Source organism: Penicillium expansum, assembly GCF_000769745.1.
Source record: "Penicillium expansum strain MD-8 chromosome Unknown contig83, whole genome shotgun sequence".
In the NCBI taxonomy this organism is placed as follows: Eukaryota; Fungi; Ascomycota; class Eurotiomycetes; order Eurotiales; family Aspergillaceae; genus Penicillium; species Penicillium expansum.
In genome coordinates, this window is record NW_015971356.1 from 169894 (window position 1) to 191357 (window position 21464).

The following is a 21464-nucleotide window of genomic DNA, read 5'->3' on the forward strand; positions in this document are numbered from 1 at the left end:
AGTGACCGTTGACGATGACGGCACTTGCTAAGGAGCCTCACACGTGGGTTTCCACTTACTTTTGGTCTACACCTTTTTTTTATTTGGCTTTATGTTTTTTTTCTTTCTTTTTGTGATCAAAAGAATAAAATGTATGATATAGAATGTAATTGACGTTATTTTCTGATCTTGTAATCTTCTCTAGTGAATCTTTGCATTCCGGTAATGTATAGAAGTAGGGTGCATATAATAATATACCATATGCCCCAATCGCCATCTTGTAAAAGACGAACGAACTTCATTTTGATAAATCAAAGGGGGGCCAGTTTCATGGTCATGACAACGCCATCCATATATTCTTCCGATCAGGTACCAGGTACATAGTCTAGACCCGCAGAGCCTGTGTTACTATAAACTAAACTGTAACGTACAGACATATCCTATGCTTATATATCTAATACTCCTAGATACAAGTCAATATCACTGGCCTATACCACCACGGCACATACCTGAGAGCTTTCCAGATTCATTATGGGTGTATTGTGTCTGCTTACATAACCGGTGACTCTATCCAGAGACCATCGGGTCGAAATCTCGGTGTGGCGAGAAAAAAAAAACACAGATCACTCGAAGGGTTTGTCGTGTTCAAGTATTTTTATACTGCACATTTGCTTGTTCCAGCCTCAAAAGATTTGAATATCCAGGTGGGGTGGAATATCTGCCGGGTCTAGCTTCTCACCGCAGGAGTTCTTCCAGGCGATATCAAAGGAGATACCCCTGACTCCATATCTTTCCATTTGTTCTCAATCAAGATCAAAAACAAGAACAAATATCATGCCCTCATTGGACCCAATTCCGGTCCAGAGAAATGATCAGGTCGAGGCCAATTCCGACGATGAAGCTGACCCTGAGTTGGTAGAGCTTCTTCGCCAGCATTTCGGACTGGGCGAAAAGCCTAAGGATGCCCCACCAGAGACCAGAGTGCTTGAGGGGGCTCAGTATGTCTTTGACAATGCCATTGATATTGCGGTTAGCCTTGCTCACACCAAAGAGGCCGCGGAAACTATATGGCGTATGATGCAGAAGAAAGAGTATTCCACACACACCTGGTCGGAGCACGAACTACACCCACAAACCAAAGACGAGAGCACAGTCGATTTCATTTTTACAATGGACTTGTTGAACTTTAGTTTCTGGTCTGAGGAGGAAGAAGAGCCAAAACGTTTCTGTATTGAGTATCGTGGCAAGCTGTGGACTGGGTATTGGAGTCTGGTTGCTGCACTACAAAGGGCTCTCGAAGAAGGTCGGTTCCCTTATTGGACTATATTTTTTGGAACGACAAATGCTGACTCCAACTTCAGATATTCCAATCACAACCCCCGACTTCTGGGTGGATGAAGAGAGGTGCACAGACGAGCTACTCAGACATGTATTCCGATCCGCAACAGATGGAGAGATTCCTATGTTCAAAGAACGAGTGCAGTGCCTACGTGAAGCAGGCGAGGTCCTTTGTGAGGTAGTATCCCTACCACCTTGGCTATATGAGTTATCCTAACCGGATATAGGAATTCGGCGGCAGCTTTGCCAACTGCATTGACAGTGCCAACCTCTCTGCCGCAGGTCTAGTCAATATATTGACAGAAAGCTTTTCCTGCTTCCGCGACGAGACAGTCTTCCACGGAAAGAGAGTGCGACTTTACAAACGCGCTCAGATTCTAGTCGCCGATCTCTGGGCCTGTTTCAATGGCGAAGACTTTGGTGAATTCCATGACATTGACAAGATCACCATGTTTGCAGGTACGATCCTTGCAAGGCTCAGCTTACCACTCCCTCAAATCCATTCTAAACATATATCCTAGACTACCGCATTCCGCAGATGCTGCACCAGCTGAATTGTCTTCGCTACGCACCCAAATTGGAAAACCATATCCGTGACCTGAAGCCCATCGAACCAGGCTCAAACTGGGAGATCGAGCTTCGTGGCACGAGTATCTGGTGCGTTGAATTGATCAAACGAGAGATCGAAAAGCAACACCCGGAGGTCAAAATGAACCGCCAAAAACCCCATTCCAAGGGTATTCCGGACGACAACGAGAACTATGAAACCGAAGAATTGGATGAGAAATTGAAGGTTGTAGAGAAACCGCGAAAGACATATGGCATCAATGCGATCCTCATCGACTTTTTCTTGTACGACACCATGAAGAATCTGGAGGCAGAGCAAAACGAGTCCATTCCTCATCACCGGACGAGGAGCATTTGGTATTAAGATGAGTGGCTATTGGTTTTGGCGTCATTGACGGCGCATGGAGTTGGGTTGCCACAATGGTGATTTGGGACATTGGGTTGCTCTAGAGCAAAAGAAGCATACAATCAAAACATAGACATGGCAAAGCCGACTTCTTTGGTTATCGAGGATAAATATAGAAATTACATTTTGATTCATATGTTGGGGTATCAATTAAACTAGTAAGCTGCGTCCCCCTTTGGAATAATCCCTCATCGCATGACGGCGATTAAGCAGCTGCACCTTCGATGCGAGCCATGATGTCCGCTTTCCAATTTACATAATCCTCTTGACGATCATCACTCAGCCAGTCAACTCGATCCTGCATCATAGTCCCCAGGCCGGGCAAAAGACCGCCACGCGGAGCATGATCTGACTGAGAGGCACGAGATCCACTCCCAGCTGCCGAACGTTTAGGCGGCCTAACCCCCCTGAGTGTGGCATCCTCTTCATCTAGGTCTTGGTAGGATCTGCCTTCCTCATCTTCACCGTAGAGCTGTCCAGCATAGGGGATATTCTCGAACCATTCCTGGCCGTTGGCCCATCCTTGCTCCATGATAAGAGTGATCCATTGGTCAACATCATCACGATGCCTCCGGTCATTAGCCTTCAGTCCAAGACTGTTCAATGCCGTCTGACGCATTTCGATAAAAGTCTTCTTGTCCATCTTTTGCGCTTCAATATCCGCCTCTGCATCTGGCCCGGGGTTACGCCGACGGGCGAGCACAAGGAAGTATACAGCCACAACCATAGCGTAGACCAGTTCTTTGAAATCATCATCCTTATCGGAGCCGTTGATGGACACAATAGGCTCCAGGAAATCCAAGCTCTCCCGGTCCCATCCCGGTTCGTCGTTGGACATGCTTGACGTGAGATAGAGGACGGACGAAACGCCAGAAAAGATGTGCGGAGGCAGGGTCCTCGAGATTGGAGGCCTGGACCAGGTATTTGTGCGCGGGGCAGGCGTGGATAAAATCTTGCATACAGTCCTGATGGCCGTCATTACCCAAGCCGGCGCATCTGGAATTATGGTTGACCCATGAATATCCTTCACTCGGGGGGCTGTAGCCTTTCTTGCTGTTTTAGAGGGGCTCTCGAGCCGGTTTGCCGTGCTCATACTTCGTTTCAAGGGTGTCGACTTCGAAGGTGTATTCTGTAGGCCTCGTGGTGTTGGCGCTACTGCCTTGGAAGGGGTGTTCCTAGCTGCTGTGACCTTCGTTGGTGTGGTCTGCGCCGACCCGGCGCGTGAGGGTGTTCCTGGAACCGACCCGCTTGCTGAGCGTTTGAGACCAGTGGAGCTTGATGTGAGAGATCGGTCGAGGTATGAATAAAGCTTTTTGTATATGCGCGGAGGACATGGCGGATGTCCGAGCAGTGGAGGAAGTTTAAGAGTTCGGGTCAGTCTATAGAAGTCGGAGACAATTAATTAGCATGTTAAACCCAAGTCAGCCATAAAAAGGCCTCATTCAGGACCTGTGGCACACCTTCTGCAGGCGATTTCTGCGCAGGCATATGGTCGCGCGATTTCCTCTTCTGGCTTCAGACTGCTCGAGAAGCTCCGGGACTGTGCCACTAGTGACATTGCATAGCTGAGTAGTTCTTGTGGGAGGTCATTGGCATGGGTTGGCACCAATGTGCTCAACGCCTGCTCCACCGGTCGATTGTTCATTGTTCTTAAAATGTTATGGATCAAGTCGGCTTTGCCTGAGGAAGGGGCCAAGTAGGATATGGCCGTGTCCAGGAAGCGCAAGGATCTTCGAGAAAACAAAAAGCAAAAGGTAGCCCCTGGGAACCTTTCAGCGTATTTAAATTTCAAATTGAGCTAAATGTGTCTGAACTGAAGGGATTGGACTAACAACCAAACATCTGCAATTGCCTGGCGCATCGATAAGAAAACATGACTAAGCAAGATATCGGGCCCCGGCTTGGGGCACGGGGAACCTCGATGCCGCATCTGGTCCTCTTGCACTTCACTAGTACCTCTCAAAACCCCTCAATATGTCTGTCACAGTAAGTTAACATATGAGTAAAGCTTTGAAATCTATCTGCAGCTCTATATTCTATGGCATAGTACTAATTACCGCATCAGTTACATACCACCCAAGGCGACCTAAAGGTCGAGCTTTTCTGCGAAGCAGTACCCCAAACCGCAGAGAACTTTCTCGCCCTCTGCGCATGCGGCGCATACAACAACACCCCATTTCACCGCCTGATCGCTGGATTCATGGTCCAGGGCGGAGACATCTCTCTCGGCCCCGCCGCGCATCAAACAAGTACGAAACCAATGCTCGATTTCGAGATCCCGAAAGGCGGCACATCGATCTACCACCCGGCGGCAATGAACCAAGAAATCCACCTCCCCTCGCTGCGACATAATGCGCGGGGCATTTTGTCTATGGCATCTCGTCCGGTGAAGGACAGGACAGCGCCTGGCTCCCAGGGCGCAACGGGCACAACAATCAACGGGAGTCAATTCTTCATTACTTTCGTGCCGGCACCGCATCTTGATGGCGCTAGTACTGTGTTTGGGAAGGTGTTGAATTTGACTGCCCAGGATGAAGGCGGTGATGTTCTTGCCAATCTCGAGAAGGCGAATGTTAAGGTCGACAAGAAGGGGAAAGTTTCTCAGCCCAAAGAGGGGGATGATTTCGAATCATTCAAGATCAATAACGTTACCATCCACGCGAATCCATTTGCGAAGTGAACCTTCGACGCTTGAATTCTCACACGAAAGCCGGATGATGTCCCACCATCGAGCTCCGAGAGCTACGCTCTGGATGAACATAGCTACTAGCTTAACCTGGAGACGCTCCTGCAATCCTATCACACGAAGCCCAAAATTACTCCCTACCCAGTCGTCTGAGCCTGGCTCCTTACCGATGTATCTCTGCCGGCTTTTTCGATCTGTCTTGCCAGCAACATTTTGTGGCACTCCGAAGTGCGGCACACTCTGTTGGAATTACTTCCAGAAATTGGGCCAAGAAGATGGATAGGCATATTCTGTCTAATGACAAACACTTGCTAGCAAATGCCGGTCGCATTTAGATCTACTTGAGGGATCAAAAGAGCGCAGGGAGACGGAAATGGAGCCCATATCGAGGTATCGAACATATCTAAAGTGTCAATTATTACCATAACTCTCGGATTAGATCACGAGATCCGAAAGAATATCTAAGTACAAAACAACCACTGATTCCCACATATTTATAACCCCCGAATCCCATCCAGTTGTGTCCAACCATCTCCAAGCTGAAATAAATCCTGCAAAATTTCAACCTGCAGTTTTACTTTCGTCTGATCTGATTGCGCCGCATAATTCAAGAATGATAGAGCCGAACATGACATCAAGAACCGCATGATTTGGAGGTTCGCTGGTGCCGCTGTATTTCCAAGATACGCCTCCACAAAATCAGTTGCGCTCTCCTGCATTTCCTGTCGCGTAAGACCATACTGTTCGCCCGTTCGCCGCAGCATATGCACGAAGTGGCCCAGGTCTCGTTCCGGTACTCCAAGCGGATCACCATTCTCATCCAGTGAACTGTGTAGCGTTGTCGTGTCGATTATAGTGACATGCCCCGTCGCGCGGTCATAGAAGAAATTTCCAGGATGGGCGTCCCCGTGAACAACGGTGGTGCGCGGACGACTAGCAATGTCACGCTTGCAATCGGCAATAAGTTGATTCATTTTCTCAGGAAGCTGATCCGCTTCGAGTCCCGCTGAACGAATGCTGTCTTTGTACAGCAATGCCTGCTGAGCTCGTTTCGTTGCTGCGTCAAAATACCACTCGAGATATCCTGTGCCTGGTCGTCCTTCAACGCTATGAGTGTGTAGTCTGGCCAAGGTACGTGCAACTGCCTGCACGGCAGCCGTGAAGACAGATAGCAGGTCCCTTCTTGCAGGTCCCAGCGGTAGGCGGCCCATCTGCTTCATGAGCTGATAAAGGGATACCCCGGGGGCAACTTGATATGTGACCACACCGGCTGGTTTGGTGTCCCATGTCATCCTCCCAACGGCTAATGGGGCGGCAGTCTGGATGTCTCCCTTTGTCTGCAAAAGAAGCCATTCAAGGCTTGACAACTCCTCCGTGATCCCGTTGTCCAAGCCATGGACGAACAGTTTAATCACAGCAACCACATGACCATTGGATGTGTCATTAAATACCAGCGGTGTCTCCCCATTGGCAAATTCATCCTTAGCATAAGCAAAGAAAATGATTGCACCAGAAAAGCCTCCCGGGTGCGTGGGATCTAGACTCTGCAAGTTGACAGGAAAACCAACAGCAGCAGAGACATGCTCTTCTAGCGCCGAAATGGTCGCAGCTATCTCTGGAAGACTTTGCATGACTTCGTCGGCCTGCTTTAAGGTCGGCTTTCCACTGCGATTTCGCGTTCGTGCGGCTCGACGCATTGACGATACCACGCTCATCCCAAGTGATGGACGAGGCCATGATGAATATGCCGGTGCAACGCTACCATGGGCCATCTGCACTGTATCTCCCTCGCCCTCCATCGCGGAGCGGAGCAAAGCCTTAGCAGCGTGTTTCCACGAATAACCTCGCATGATACGCTGTAGAGAACGAGCATGCCGTCTCGTTTGCTCCGGGTAACATCTCACTTGGTCGATCCGATGAGCCCAGACGGCTACCCGCTGGCTTGTCGGTGAAGGCACAATTCCATATGTGCTCTCATCCATAACCACACAGGCCTGACCAAGTTCTGGCGGAATGCGACTGCGATCAAGCGCAAGCTGGCCCGCACCACTTTCCTGCGTCACTAAGATGGGAACTCCCATCCCGGCGACTTCTGTAAAGATCATCCCGAACCCCTCGTGCATTGAGGGCATTATCACCAGGTCCGCGTTACAGTAGAACCGCGAGACCGCATTAGGGTCATCAGAGAAAGGGTGCAATCTGACAAGGTCTGGCATGCCTGTCATCTCATCGACGGCCTGCTGCCAGCGCTCCACGTCTTCTGCTGGGAGTCCCAGCACGTCTAGGGATATATCGTTCCCAGAAAGTGCGATCTTGCGCACAGCGTACACGGCGTCGTCTAAACCTTTGGCGGGGTCGTCTGCTCGGCCAGCGAGGAGGACCCGAAACAGGTCGTTCGGCTGTCGCTGTTGTGTACAAGCGTCACCCGTGCGTACGCCGGGAACTAGTTCATGGAAGCGAGGTCCCATCATGTTGGATCGTGGGCGATTGCATTGGCCCATCCACTCGCGCTCGCGTGCTTCAGTTGTGAGTACAGGTCCGACTCCAACAGCCAAATCTGCTTTAGGGAGGATTCTCTCGTCGAGCATTGCCAGCCGAGCAGCTTCAACATAGCCTAGCTCGCGTGTTTGTCCGTACCACTTCCACGCGACGTCGGACTTGCGCAGCGCACTAGTATGTGTGATGAGCGCGAGCTTGGATGTGGGATACCATCTTTCACGGATCAAAGAAGCTGCGGTGCTAGAGTATCGCGAGTGGCCAATGATGAGATTGAATGGGGATGAATGCTGGTCGTCTGGAATTGGCAAACCATACTCTCCTGGCTGGTGTACCTTCGCCACATGGTAGAGCAAGGCACTTGGGTCATCTCCTCTAGAAGGGATGCAGACCACTCTAGCCCGGCCATGCCCCGATGATGCCAACATGCTTTTGACTTCATTCTCGGGCTGTACCATGAACAGCGTAACTGATGCATTGGGAATTTCCGACATTGCTTTGACTAGTTCTTGATTCAACAGAGGCAGACCTCCTTTACCTGGCCCGCTAGCGTTGGCAACGACGAGCACTCTCCAGGGTTGGATCTTTTCAGGCGAGATACTGACAAGACGCTCCCATTCAAATTTAATCTTTTCACTGAGCTGCACAGCTTTATATTCATCGCGCGATGTATCTTGCTTGTCCACAGCAGACCATAATCGAGATAGTTGCGTGCGTGTTTTGAATAATCGGACAAGCCCTTCGTTGATTGGTATACCCTGCGCCTGGTACGCTTTCCAGAACTCCCCCTGGACTTGGCCAATATCAGCTTCACTCATTCCGAAGTCCCCGGCATACTTCCGCAGCCGCTCGTGAAATCCAGCCGCATCCATCTCTGCCGGTCCAATAGGTCGACCGCTGGCATCCATCGAGCGAGTCAATCCCCCGTAGTCGATCATGGTGATTCCTTCGACGGGGTCCCAGAAGAAATTCCCTGGAGAGGCATCGCCATGCAGCAGTGACGCTACACCTTCTTCCCGCGAGTAATCAATCGCCCAGTCGACCAGTGAGGCTAGTTGCTGTATTTTATCGGATCCAATAGCGCGTTCATACTGCCCTCGTGATGGGCCCTGGATCTCTTCAACCCAACCTTGTAACTTGTTGCGCAGCCTGTCGACGACAGACTCGCTGGCGCTACTCCACTCGTTTTTTTCCCGGTGCAGCTTGGCCAGTGTTAATGCCACTCCTTGTACAGCGGAAATCAAGTCGGCCATCAATACATTGAACTGACAGTCCAGAAGCTCAGTGGTGGGGGTATTTGGTGATTGAGCTTGGTGTGATATATAATTGATTGAGATCCCATGGAGCGCGCCGCGAATAATATCATTCATCATCTCCCTTGTTTCGTCGGGACAAGGTTGCTTTGCGATCAATCTGAGGGTGGAGACCCGACCAATGTCACGGATAATTGTGTTGATTGCCTTACCTGCTGCGAGCTGGTAGACAATCACTCCCATGGGCTCTGCGGTATTCTCATCGCGAGTCCTTCCTACCCCAAGAGGCCGAGCAGCAGACGGTGGATCGGAAAGAGACCGCAATCTCCGGTATGCAACGAGCTCTTCGAAAAAGTCCTTATGACATGTTGGTGGATATACTTTCGTGACGGCGACGGCTTTTTCTGGATGGTTACTGTCCCGGACGAAATAAATGGAACAGCCGGATTGGCCTTCTGCTCCGGATGCTTGAAGACGGTGTAGCTCGACGGAGTGGCCGAGGACAGATTCAACGATTGCGGTGATGGAGCCGGTCTCAGGTAATGCAGTTAATGTAAAGTTGCCATCGTCTTCTTTTCGAATGGTGAGCTTGTCTAGAGTCGTTGGCAGGACGCCCTCCTCCAGTCTAGCGCACTTCAAGGCGGCCATTCTATTGGGTTAGAAATTTTGAATGGAGGGACAGAGTACAGAAAAAAAAAACCAGAGGATATCAATATATTATTCAGTCTCATTCGAGTGTAGTCGGCAAAAAGGGTTCCCTCTTACCTCAAGCTCAAAATACGCGGAGCAGACAACGACGATCCACACAATACCAGGATCTTTCCTCAGCCGTACCACCCTATGCAACATCCGGTGGATCTTGGTGTGACCAGGTCGATCTGCCGTAAAAAGGATACGTTGTCTGAGTCGAGCCCTCGCGGCTGGGTGGGGATCATCGCATAATTAGCGTTATATTATGGTAATACATGTTGAGCTACCATCATGCCCCAGCTCTTTTGGGGCGGAATAGATGAGCTCAAGCGGATAACTCCGTATCTCCATAAGCACTATGCAGGCTAGACTTGTCTTAATCGATGGTGGAGTGGCTGAAGTTGTGATGGGTGTAAGGAGTTACAGGTCACATATCAGGTACTTGGGTGTGACGTTATTGGAGGCCCAGATGGTCAATTTACAACGATGAATGACAAAAGAACAGGTGAATAGGGGGTATCAAGTACGTAATATTTAGCTTCTATGAGTACAGGTACAGTATCCATTCAGGGTCTATTCAGCTAGCCACAAATTGACACCAGGTCATATTGGCACCCACATAGGCAGTGAATTTACTGTAAGCACGCCATTGTACCTAATCCAGTGTCAGCCTGATAATTTGAGCAATAGTGGTCAACGTATAATTTACTACCATTGCAGCTGAAGAGCCGTGGAGTTGAGCCCAGGGAGTAAATCGGCATCGAAGTGCTCGGGCATGAACCACTCTCCGATATGGTTAGAGCCAAGTAGGCCGACCCACCCCAAACTACGGTTCTTCCCGCGACACTCTTCCCGAACCTAACCTTAAGTCATCTCACGTGCCTAGGTAGGTAGATGGTATTTTTTTAGGTATATATAATTCATTTCAGATGGATCGGTTTGATTTTTATACATATCAAATAGCACAAATAGGAGGATGCTAGACTCTGTCTGGGTCCCAAGTCAAAATAAGACCGCGCAAGCGGTATGATATACACCCAACCTGCTGGGTCGCATGTTCTAAGCATACTCCGTACTGTACTCTGTACTCCGTACGTATGTCTTGAATATCAATAGTCCAAGTCAATATGCATATGGGATGACAAGTTGTGGGGTATTCCTATGCAAGGACTATGTACGGAGTACTCCGTATAACCTTCCAAGTTGTCACGCCACATCACGCCACAAAGTACGGAGTAAATGTCCATAATTTGGGCAATTTATCACGCGAGCTGCTTATTTTATGATCAATCAAATTCTAAACTCGGGATATGTATCGACTGCGACGAATGATAGATTCTACGGAATTCTCCGTGTGAAGCAAAAAGCAGCGGAGAATCGAAGCGAACTGGAATTAAAACCAGGTTATTTTGCAACCTGGCTGCAGTACTATACGCACAGCCCATCCACATGACAAAATACCGTATTCTCTTAAAACTATTGCAGGGAGACTGAAGGAGTATACTCTGTACTTTGGAGGATCATTGGAGGAACTTAACTAGCGATACTATATTTGTTGAAAGAATTAGGTAAATTCATGTCTCTTTCCCTCTCTGTCTCTATCTAATGTCATTGGATCTATGACTTTATTTTAAGTCTTCATGCGGTATCCATGTTCGTTCAAAATAAACATAAAGTTGAATACCTGAGCCAAACCACTGGTTCCTAATGGTGATCCTGCAAGCATGTACATTTAAAACTGGAAACTTCAATTTGTTCAATCTGCACTTAGGCACGAGTACATGTACGTATACTACAACATAGAAATATCAACTATTTGTACCGAGTATACACGATTTCCGAGGCTAGTGCCGATCTTCAGGTCAAACCTGCATCGATGTGCAACACAATTTTGAAGCTGTAAGATTACTAGCCAATACAGTGGCGTTACTAGTCTCCATCCGAGGATCCACTAATTGACAGCGCCAGGATTGAAACATGGGGACACGACAGCTCAGTTGTGAACTTTCAGCTTTCAATCTCGCAGCCAACACCCCGTATGTGAAGACAGCTACATACCTTCCTGGGTAATTCCCATTTCTTCTGTCTCAATTACCCGGTCAAAGTCAACCTTGAGATCCAGAGTCTCCGATTATCAAGAGCCTGCGGCGATGGATTCGGTTATCGGTGCTCATGAATTTCTCCAATATCTTCGCTTTGGATATCCTCCGGTTTTGCTGGTGATTCTATTTGTCGTCTTTTTGGTCCATTCTTCCCAGGTAGCCAAAAATGCAGCCAAAGATGCCAATCAGAATACCGAAGTGCAGTATGGCCCTGGTGGGAAACCACTACCCAGGCGAACCCGAATGATGATGGCAGTAGCCAGGGACTTGCCCGCGGAGCTTGCGCTGAATAGATACAAAGGCTGGTTTTTTTGGTTGAGTGTTTTTGTGCTGGCTACATATGTTGCAGAGGCAGCGATTCATATGACCCATGCCATTATCTCAAAGTCAGAACAGTGGTGGTGTGGCCAAGCGGTGGTGGTGAGACTTCTGTTTCAAAAATTGAAATCAAAACTAACAAAAATGCCAGTTCTTTGTCGTTGGGTCCTTCTTCACTCATACCGTCATCTTCATCTCTTTACTCGATACAAACCCTGCACCATCAATCGCGCAATTCGTCCCATGGCTGTCGGCCATTCCTTTCGAGGTAGCAATTCTCTCCACTTCAGTCTCGATTTATTCTCATACCCACCACGAACCTACAATTGAAGATCCGTTTGGCGGAAAACTGCGCACGAAAATCACATTCTGGGAGGCATTGGAGATTTCCGCAGGCTCTGTCCGGATTTTTGTTCTCGCACTGCTGGTCGCATCCTACACTTTCAGATCTGCCCGCAAACATCGCACCTTCAAAGAGGCCGAAGAAGCTGATACTGGAGAGACAACCAATCTACTAGATTCAAGGGGTAATGCCAACTCGGATGACAGTGATGCGTTGACCGATGGTCAACAGACCCCTGAAGTAGAAGCGTGGGTACGGCCTTTGACGACCCCTTCCACCAACTGGATGGAATATCTGAGTGGTTATTCCCTATTCTTTCCATATCTGTGGCCCTACAAATCTCTCCGGTTGCAAGTTGTCGTTGTCATCTGCTTTGCTATATTAATTTTGCAGCGAGCGGTAAATATCCTGGTTCCATACCAAGTGGGAGTGATCGCAGACTCGTTATCCGCCAGCGATGGAACTCTGAGAGTGCCTTGGATGCCTATCTGTTTGTATATCATTTACCGTTGGCTTCAAGGCAGCCAAGGTTTTCTCGAGTCAGTTCGTTCGAATCTATGGATTTCAGTGAGCCAATACGCATACATGGAGTTGTCAACCGCTGCATTTGAGCATGTTCATAACCTTGGACTGGACTTTCACCTGGGTAAAAAGATGGGCGAGGTTCTCTCAGCTCTCACCAAAGGCAGCTCAATTAACACTTTCCTTGAGCAAGTTACATTTCAAGTGCTGCCCATGTTCATTGATCTGGCCATCGCCATCGGATACTTCCTAGTCGTATTTGACGTGTATTATGCGTTAGCTGTTGCTATCATGACATTCTTCTACCTCTATTCAACCGTCAAGATCGCCTCTTGGAGAGCCAATATGCGACGCCAAATGGTGAACGCTTCTAGGCAGGAAGACGCTGTCAAGTAAGTTTTATTCCATTTCTCGCCTCTGCTTGTCCCACCGGCTTTTACTAATCTATGCAGAAATGATTCTCTGGTGTCTTACGAAACTGTCAAATATTTCAACGCAGAGGAATACGAGTTCAATCGCTATCGAGGGGCGGTCTCGGACTACCTCCGGGCGGAATGGCATTCCCTCTTCGCACAGAACCTGATGAATATTTTCCAAAATGTCATCTTCATGCTTGGCCTTCTAATTACCTGTTTTATTTGTGCCTACCAAGTCGCTCGCGGTCAACGTGCAGTTGGCCAGTTCGTGACTCTCCTGACCTACATGGCCCAACTCCAAGCCCCATTGAACATCTTCGGAACCTTCTACCGATATATTCAATCTGCGTTGATCAACGCAGAGCGTCTACTCGAGCTGTTCCGCGTCCAGCCATCGGTGGTGGATGCACCGTCTGCAACACCGCTAGCAGTCTGTCACGGCCGAGTCACATTTAACGATATCCAATTCTCGTATGACACACGAAAGCCTGCTCTCGACGGATTGACCTTTGACTGTAAGCCGGGTACAACCACTGCTCTGGTGGGAGAATCTGGCGGAGGAAAATCGACAATCTTCCGCTTGCTCTACAGGTTCTACAATCCGAACGGTGGAAGCATTCTCATTGACGGACACGACACCCAGACCTTGACAATTGACTCCGTGCGAAGACACATTGGTATTGTACCACAAGACACAGTTCTATTCAACGAAACGATCATGTACAACCTCAAATATGCCAACCAAGACGCCACTGATGAGGAAGTCTATGAAGCCTGTCGCGCAGCCAGTGTACACGAGAAGATCATGGCCTTCCCTGATGGTTACGAAACCAAAGTGGGAGACCGTGGATTGCGACTGAGTGGTGGTGAGAAACAGCGTGTTGCCATTGCCCGAACCATTATCAAGAAACCTCAGATTATCCTGCTTGACGAGGCAACGGCCGCATTGGACTCCGAGACGGAGCAGAACATCCAAGAAGCACTATCCGTCTTGTCCCGTGGGCGCACTGTGCTAGTCATTGCCCATCGACTGAGCACCATCACCGCTGCTGATAACATTGTTGTATTGCACGAAGGTCGTGTGGCAGAGAGTGGGACTCATGAGCAGCTTCTGGCTTCTCACGGTCGATATACAACTATGTGGCAAAAGCAAATTCGTGCGCAGACTGAATCTGTGGGCTTGGAGGCCTTGTCAGGCAAGATATAGATTTGTACTTTGGGAAATCATTCAGATGGGTTATGTATATAGAGTTGCCTTGCCTTTGTAGAAACGAATCTCCACCGAGCTGATTTCTTATTCAAGGGGAAGTTTTTATTGGGAATATTGCTGAGACAAAGTCGGATGGAGTTAAGTCAATGGTTAATCCTAATACTTAATCTATGTATATCTTTCCTTCAAAACGAATTGTGCTATTCAACAGTGAAATTCACCCATTGAAATCAAATCCGAACAGAGCCGAGTAAGAATCAAGATCCGGAAAATTAGTGAAAATCTACGGAGTACTTCGGAGCTAAATTACGTATCCAATATGACCAATGAACTCACGGTTCCCAAGATGGCCCAGAATGGACCAGTAGCGTAGACGTGAGTCTACGGAGTAGGGAGTGCCCATATTCAGGGGTGTACTATTTTTGGGGGTCATACAGGGAAGAATATTATCTTGGTGTTGTCAACCTATTGCTTTTTTTTTTTTGAATTATAGTGGTTTATCTGTCATTTGTGATGGCTCCTGCATGTGTACGGAACCTGTCCGCGTTGATGCAGGATGGACCCTAAGGACAGAGTATACGGTACACCATATATCATGCATCCCATAGGGTCCATGTATAGCTTACAATGTTTCAGCCCGTCGCCACCTGTATTACGGATTACACCGTCAAGACAATGTCGAATATTTCCTGTGACTCAATCTCGATCTGTACTATGTCGATTTCCTTACTAGTGTCACTAGCCTTAAAAGCGGGTTCATAGGCTAAATTCTCAGACAAAAGTACTCCTTTGTAATCTTTGTAATTTCATACAGGAGGTTTCCTCGTACATATTCTTACTCTGTTCAACGATAAACTATTCGAGCCCGATTGATTTTCTTTCCCTTGTGCACACATTTCCTTCTGGAGATGGAGCGAATTATGTGGCTTGATAGCCTTCGGGGAATAGCCTCAGCTTTGGTAGTAATACACCATTCAAAGAGCTCGGAGCCCAAGAGTATCGTTGGCTTTTTAACCAGGTCCTACTGGGATGAACCGGCCGAAGAGAACCGTCGTCTTATCCAACTCCCGCCCTTCCGACTTCTCTTTAATGGACCATCAATGGTGGCTTTGTTTATGGTCATATCGGGGTATGCGATCTCTCTTCCCCTTCTCCGTTGCCGAGAGCACGTTGCGGCAAGTAATTCAGGGTTCTTTCGTCGACTATGCTCTGCAGCAACACGCCGAATCTTTCGAATCTATCTGCCCTCCGTTGCCATACTGTTTCTTAGTCAACTTGTGTACTTTTCCAATGTTTTCCAGTGGAAAGCTGCAGATGACTGGCTAGGCGGGCTGAAGCCCTTGACAGCACCATGGGCCCATATCCAATATGTGCTTTCGAGAATAGTGCATCTCCTGGATATCAGCAACCATCAAGTCGATATCAATTTTGATCACAACCGACCGGATATGAGAACCATAAACTACCAACTGTGGACAATGCCAATTGAGTTTCGTGGCTCGTGTGCTGTCTACTTGTTAATTTTGACATTCTCATTTTGGAGACCGCGGCCTCGGTATCTGGCACTGGCAGGTGTCGCGATGTATTGGTTTTATATGGGACACTGGGATCTCTTTGCCTTCGTTGCTGGGATTCTTCTCGCAGAGAGACACGTCGCAGCTGAGTCCGAACCAGAAAGAGAGATTGCCTTATCATCATCTCCACCTCTCGAGATTCAAAAAGCCATTACCAAATCCTGGGAAACATTCACAGAGAACATACGTCTCCAACAATTTGGAACATCGGTCTCGTTCATTCTGGGAATGTATTTCCTCTGCATGTGCGGCGCTGACCGGCTAGCAAGGGAGTACCAATGGCTGGTCGTGGCTCGATCTCCCGAGTGGGATAATGCTGAGATGATGCCTCGGTGCTGGAGGAGCGTTGGAGCAGTTCTGACAATATATGCAATCAGCAAATCTACGCTGCTTCAATGGCCGCTCAACTCACGACCATTGCAATACTTGGGCAAAATCTCATTCCCGCTCTATCTAGTCCACCCAACGGTCTATCTTGTTCTTAAATGGCCAGTTCGAGACTTTTTGTGGTGGACAATTACAAGAACGCCTTATCCTGGTACTATCGAGGCGAGCAAACATGCTCTGCCGTTTTATGTGGCTTGGATGGGAGCCATGATCGTGTTAGGTGTTGTTATGGTGATTGCATCTGAACTTTGGAATCGCTTCGTTGATATGAAGTGCCTGGGCCTCGCAAGAAGATTTGAAAAGTTGGTATCCTGTTAGCAAATGCATGCTTGGGAATGGACTTTAAAATAATATAGGAACACGGTCAGCAGTAACTACATAAAATAAAGCAATTGTATTTCACATTATGACAACATGACAGAAATCGAATGAGACGGTAGATCGCGATGGGAAAGGAGCCGAGGTTTCGCGAGCAACCGCGGACATCGTGGTATGTGGTCAATATAAATGAGAATGAGTTCGTGACATCATGCAGCAAAACGCCATGTTCAAGTGGTAAAGACAAGAACTGGTATTAGCACAAATCAAATTCGTATTGGCGCGACCAGAGTTAAACACAGCAGCATAGATCTAGGGCTCGAGATGGACAAAAAACTTGACTACATAATAATGATAGCGCCTAATAATGAGAACGTAGTCCAGATAGCCGTGAGGACCCCAAGTTGAGGGGGACAGAACCTATATTTGGTTAGTTGATATAGACCAAGTAATGACCTCGGGACTGTGCAATACGTACTCTTCCGAACTAAGACCAATAAATCCACTCCAAAAGAGCCACTGCGCAATCCAGAGAAGGAGCATGCTGATGACCGTAGCCACATACAATCCCACAAATGATTTCCGGGAAACCCGGTCATGTTGGCGTTGAAAAGAGGAAGTGCCATAATCCATGTGATCTCCTCTGTTCTTTATCAACGGTGTTCTTTCTGAGTCCATGCGCTCGCTCCTTATCAAGGGTGTTTCTCGTGAGCCCCTATTCTCCATTAACCTTATGCAACATTCATCCAAGTGGTCCATCAGGTCTTTAATCTTCGATGTTGTCCGCCTACCTCCCTGCCACTCTAGTGTGTCGAAACTAGGTTCAGTCAACCTATTCATCCTAATAGCCCGTATTAACTGAGAAACCACCACGCTAAAGATGATAAGCCACACGAGTGCTCCAGCATACATCGTTTTTGCGGGTCCCGCTCTCTCCGCTCCGTCCATGCCTCCGAAGTAGAAATTGTGTTTTTGGCCATAATGAACGGTCATAAGCAAGTAATATGCTGATAGAAATTGGAGGATCACTTCAGCAAATAGCGAAGACCCGGCCGCGAAGAACTTCAAATCTCCGAAGGTTGGTACACCAATCAACAAAATCGTCAACCAAGTAGGCCGAGGCATTGAGCTCCAGAGGAGGATTAATTGAATAACGGGAACGTTCTCATAGCCAGGGGTTTGTTGAATAAAAAGAATATTGAACAGGTTTGCAAGGAGTTGCAGAGCGGCGATTAATGTTCCTTTGACAACCCATGACCACTGCTGCGAGTTCCATGGAAAGCGGCATGCGATTCGACGCACTATTCCTGTTCTCACGCTGAGAGCTACTACAAGGAAAGTAGCTATATTTACTAGAGCAAAGCTTGTGAGTTTAGACTCATTCGAGGCACATGTTTCTGTTGCCCTGGCGTCTCCCAAACTGGGGGTATGGGTAATGTCTGAATCGTTGGATGGCTTCAATTGCCAACGCCATGGAATTATTTCGAGGGTGGTAGGGGCGGTTAATTGACGCCAATTATCTGGCAGACCGTGCCAGTCTTGCACATTGCCACAAAGATCATGCAGCCACTTGATGTATTCAATTCGTGTGTCAAATATCTGACACGACTCTCCGCAGGAATCGTAGTTGATGTTATGACAAAAGCAAGCCCTGTCAACTGCGCGCTTGGTTTTGCAGTAGCCACCGGCCTCACAAGCATCGGTTACACAATGATCAGTAAGCTCGATCACCTGCTTCGGCATATCCGCGACGCATTTGGGCCAGTGCCAATCTTCGATGGGAATGTACGCGAATTGGGTGGTTTTAAGTGTGTCCGCCCAGTTTTCGGGTAAGGATGCCGGCCCACACGTGGCATAAATCCAGAGACGCTCCTTCGTGAAGTCCAATTGTCCTGACCCTGAACAAGGTTCCTTGTTGAGATCTATTTTGAAAGTGTTGCAGAAACAATCTTTGTCAAAATAGTCGCCATCACTGATGCGACGCAGGACCATATCGAAGATACTATGCTGCACGAGATCGTAACCAACAGTTTCAAAATCAAGAGCGATCATAGACCGTAGCCTTTCATTATATTCCCAGGGACGATCAACGTTTCCAGTGTGTTGGGTAGTGCTTGTGAAACCACAGGAGGCCATTACATGTTGAAATGGTTCCATCGATGATGCAGACACCGAGTCGCTCAGACATGTCGGTGCATTGTGAATCACGTCAACGGCTGCATACCCTTCAGCTAGGGAGTCTGGGGAGAGACTTTGCAGACCGCTCGCGTCGCCGACATCGACAAGCCACGTTCGACCTGTGATATCATGAATCCATTGATACAACTGCGCTTTGGCGAGAACCGATCGACCACAGTATGGGAGATAATTTTCGATAACGTCAGGGGAGAATGCAATGCTGAGGCAGCTGAGTTCGGTCAGCCATTGGTGGTGAGTGCAGATAAATGTAAATTTGGAGGTACATCGTTTTCTGGTACATTGCGTCATGGCACGCAGCCAGGTAGACTGATCTTGCTGGGCGATGCACTGTGGCATAGGGGCCAAATATTCAGGGTTGACCCATCCGTTGGGGTTGTTTTGGGGCAACAAGATACCGTCGTCCCCATCATACTTAACGGTGGTGGTATGGATCGCTTCCGCGGTATTGATGTTGGTGCCAACGATAGATGGAGACTGGAGGAAGCTACCTTTGGCATCTACCCCATAAACCCCCGTCAACAGCACAAGACACGTAGGTATTTTCATCTTGCTGGTATCAAGGCACCGAAGTAGTGTGAACGGAACTCGGGCTTTTTTGGTTTGCGGAATGCTACTTCGGTGCGGGGTTGGCCGTTTGAGGACGATGTACTCTACGGGCGACTAAGTATGCCACCCTGGACATGACTCTCTCATTATGCGGTGAGGTAATATCCAATGAGAGTGATGTCCAGGGGGGCACACTTAGTCGCCCGTATTACTCGAGGGCTGTAAGCGCTGTGCTGGTTTCAAATGTTCCTTTTTTTAGTCTTTTTAGCCCCAAGATATGGGTATTTTTGGATCTAATTTCTCTTAGATATCTATAGAGGATGCATTCAAATGTACAAATCGCTATTATAAACTATACTAGAGGCAAAGCCTGAACTGACGCACTTGCGGCAATAGGCTATCGAAGCTGAAGGTCGCTTTTTATGGCCAAGTCTATGGTTGTTTGCGAAGATAGTGTCTCGTCTCTAATTAGCTGTTCTCTGTTTTATCTTCCCCCAGTCCCTACCTAGGTACACTAGATCATTCGTTGCTGACCCGGAGATTTTGTGTCGCCAGAGCTTACCTCTCCTTTCTAGAAGATACAGCGACGGGTAGAGCCCCGCAAAGCCCATAAAGTCCATAGCCCAGCCCAACCTAACCCGCAAATGGGCTGGGCTTTAGGCCCTGCCTTCGGGCCTACCAGTGGGCTGTGGGCCTAAGGAGAAGCCTACTATGGGTTAATAGGCCCTCAAATGGGCCCCAAACAGTACAAATATGCCGAGAATTCAGAAGTTGAATCCCCTTTTAGGGGTTTTAAAATTACCCTTCGTTTTCCCCCCGTTTCTAAGCCTTATCCTAAAGGTAATATTTTATTTGTTTAAATTATTTATAATCAATTACTAGTTATCTCTCTATATCACGTGTAAAAACGCGAGAAAGCGCGTTATTTAGATAATTTATAAATTACAGAAGTTCACTTAGAAAGTGGTAATTCTCCTCTTTAGGTCTTAGATATATCTCTTGTCAAAACATTAATATTAAATATTTTTCGCGGTTTCTTCCAATCGGATTTTCTTTAAAATTAAAATATATACTTATATAGCTATTAATATTATAAATTCTTAAATTTTAAAACTCTATATAATAAGTAGAAGGTTAGGATACAGCGATTATAAGAAGCCGAGTAAAAGCCCCTTGGCTGGGTTGGACTTTGGGCCCCGGGTTCGGGCCCATTTATGGGCTTTGCGGAACGCTAGGGGCGGGATAGTAAGGATGGTAAGAAGAGTGAGGGCAGCAAAGAGAACAAAACACCATCCTGGACCACCTTTCCCAATAAGTACATCTAGTAGATGTTGAGGAAAAGAAGATCTGCATGGTAAGGCCAATGACAAATTAGAGAACAAGACGTACGGCAATATGTAGCTTTTTTCTATCACCATAGTCTTGGAGAAACATCATTAATTGTCATATAGTAATGGGGAAAGTCGGTGCTCTTTCTGTCACTTCTCGAAGTCATACTTCTGAGGAACATGGCGATACCTATAGGAGATATAAGAAGACATCTATTAGTCGGGCTGAGGACCTTGAATTCACAGCACAGGGCGACTACAAGTTTTCATATCGTTGGTCACAAGGTATTATTGTGAGACCTCATCAAGCTGCAAATAGTTCTATCTTCTGGGTATGCGGGGATACCAAATATCTTCTAATCATACAACTGCACTCCCTAAACCCGATTATATCCGCGAAGCTTGGTCTGAGCTACAGCTGCAATCGAATCCCGGACGTCAATACCACCAGCAAGGCAATATGCTGCAAACATGGATGATCTCATATCCTGAGATCCAGAAGCGTGACCCAAGGGCAGCATACTTCTAAGTTTACTAAACGTTAGTATTACTCGGTAAGGGTTGCTAGGCCCTTTCTTATACATACTCGAGCTCTGAGTCCATGGTATATGGCTAATACCTAAATAAAAAGATGTACGTGACTTTCATCCTTGTGTAAGTGAGAGCGTGAGAATTTGTAGGGGCTCCTATAGCTAAATGAAATGCAGTAAGTCCACTAATTACCGATAGAGAATGGATTCTTTCTTAATTCCTAAGGTTACCCACCTCGCCCCAAACCCAACCCAT

The 21464-nt window shown here is 47.7% G+C and overlaps 6 protein-coding genes across 6 annotated transcripts; 3 read left to right on the forward strand and 3 right to left on the reverse strand.

Annotated features, from left to right (window-relative positions):
- Positions 1-813: 813 nt before the first annotated feature.
- On the forward strand, positions 814-2248 carry PEX2_029780 (queuosine 5'-phosphate N-glycosylase/hydrolase; the record flags this gene model as incomplete). The annotated part of the gene is made up of 4 exons (XM_016740253.1): positions 814-1282; positions 1341-1495; positions 1545-1776; positions 1839-2248. The coding sequence occupies 4 exons, from the start codon at positions 814-816 to the stop codon at positions 2246-2248; spliced, it is 1266 nt and encodes a 421-aa protein (XP_016597375.1).
- Positions 2249-2495: 247 nt separating this feature from the next.
- PEX2_029790 (uncharacterized protein) lies at positions 2496-3935 on the reverse strand (the record flags this gene model as incomplete). The annotated part of the gene is made up of 2 exons (XM_016740254.1): positions 2496-3669; positions 3751-3935. The coding sequence occupies 2 exons, from the start codon at positions 3933-3935 to the stop codon at positions 2496-2498; spliced, it is 1359 nt and encodes a 452-aa protein (XP_016597376.1).
- Positions 3936-4264: 329 nt separating this feature from the next.
- cyp5 (uncharacterized protein) lies at positions 4265-4970 on the forward strand (the record flags this gene model as incomplete). Its single annotated transcript, XM_016740255.1, has 2 exons — positions 4265-4276; positions 4356-4970. The coding sequence occupies 2 exons, from the start codon at positions 4265-4267 to the stop codon at positions 4968-4970; spliced, it is 627 nt and encodes a 208-aa protein (XP_016597377.1).
- Positions 4971-5470: 500 nt separating this feature from the next.
- PEX2_029810 (Glycosyl transferase, family 1) lies at positions 5471-9373 on the reverse strand (the record flags this gene model as incomplete). The annotated part of the gene is made up of 1 exon (XM_016740256.1): positions 5471-9373. One exon carries the CDS (start codon positions 9371-9373, stop codon positions 5471-5473), a length of 3903 nt encoding a protein of 1300 aa, XP_016597378.1.
- A 1918-nt stretch (positions 9374-11291) lies between these two features.
- On the forward strand, positions 11292-14323 carry PEX2_029820 (ABC transporter, integral membrane type 1; the record flags this gene model as incomplete). The annotated part of the gene is made up of 7 exons (XM_016740257.1): positions 11292-11314; positions 11384-11451; positions 11867-11937; positions 11987-12430; positions 12572-12668; positions 12747-13092; positions 13153-14323. 7 exons carry the CDS (start codon positions 11292-11294, stop codon positions 14321-14323), a joined length of 2220 nt encoding a protein of 739 aa, XP_016597379.1.
- A 2623-nt stretch (positions 14324-16946) lies between these two features.
- PEX2_029830 (uncharacterized protein) lies at positions 16947-19350 on the reverse strand (the record flags this gene model as incomplete). The annotated part of the gene is made up of 3 exons (XM_016740258.1): positions 16947-17025; positions 17084-17320; positions 17516-19350. The coding sequence occupies 3 exons, from the start codon at positions 19348-19350 to the stop codon at positions 16947-16949; spliced, it is 2151 nt and encodes a 716-aa protein (XP_016597380.1).
- Between the last annotated feature and the right edge of the window lie 2114 nt (positions 19351-21464).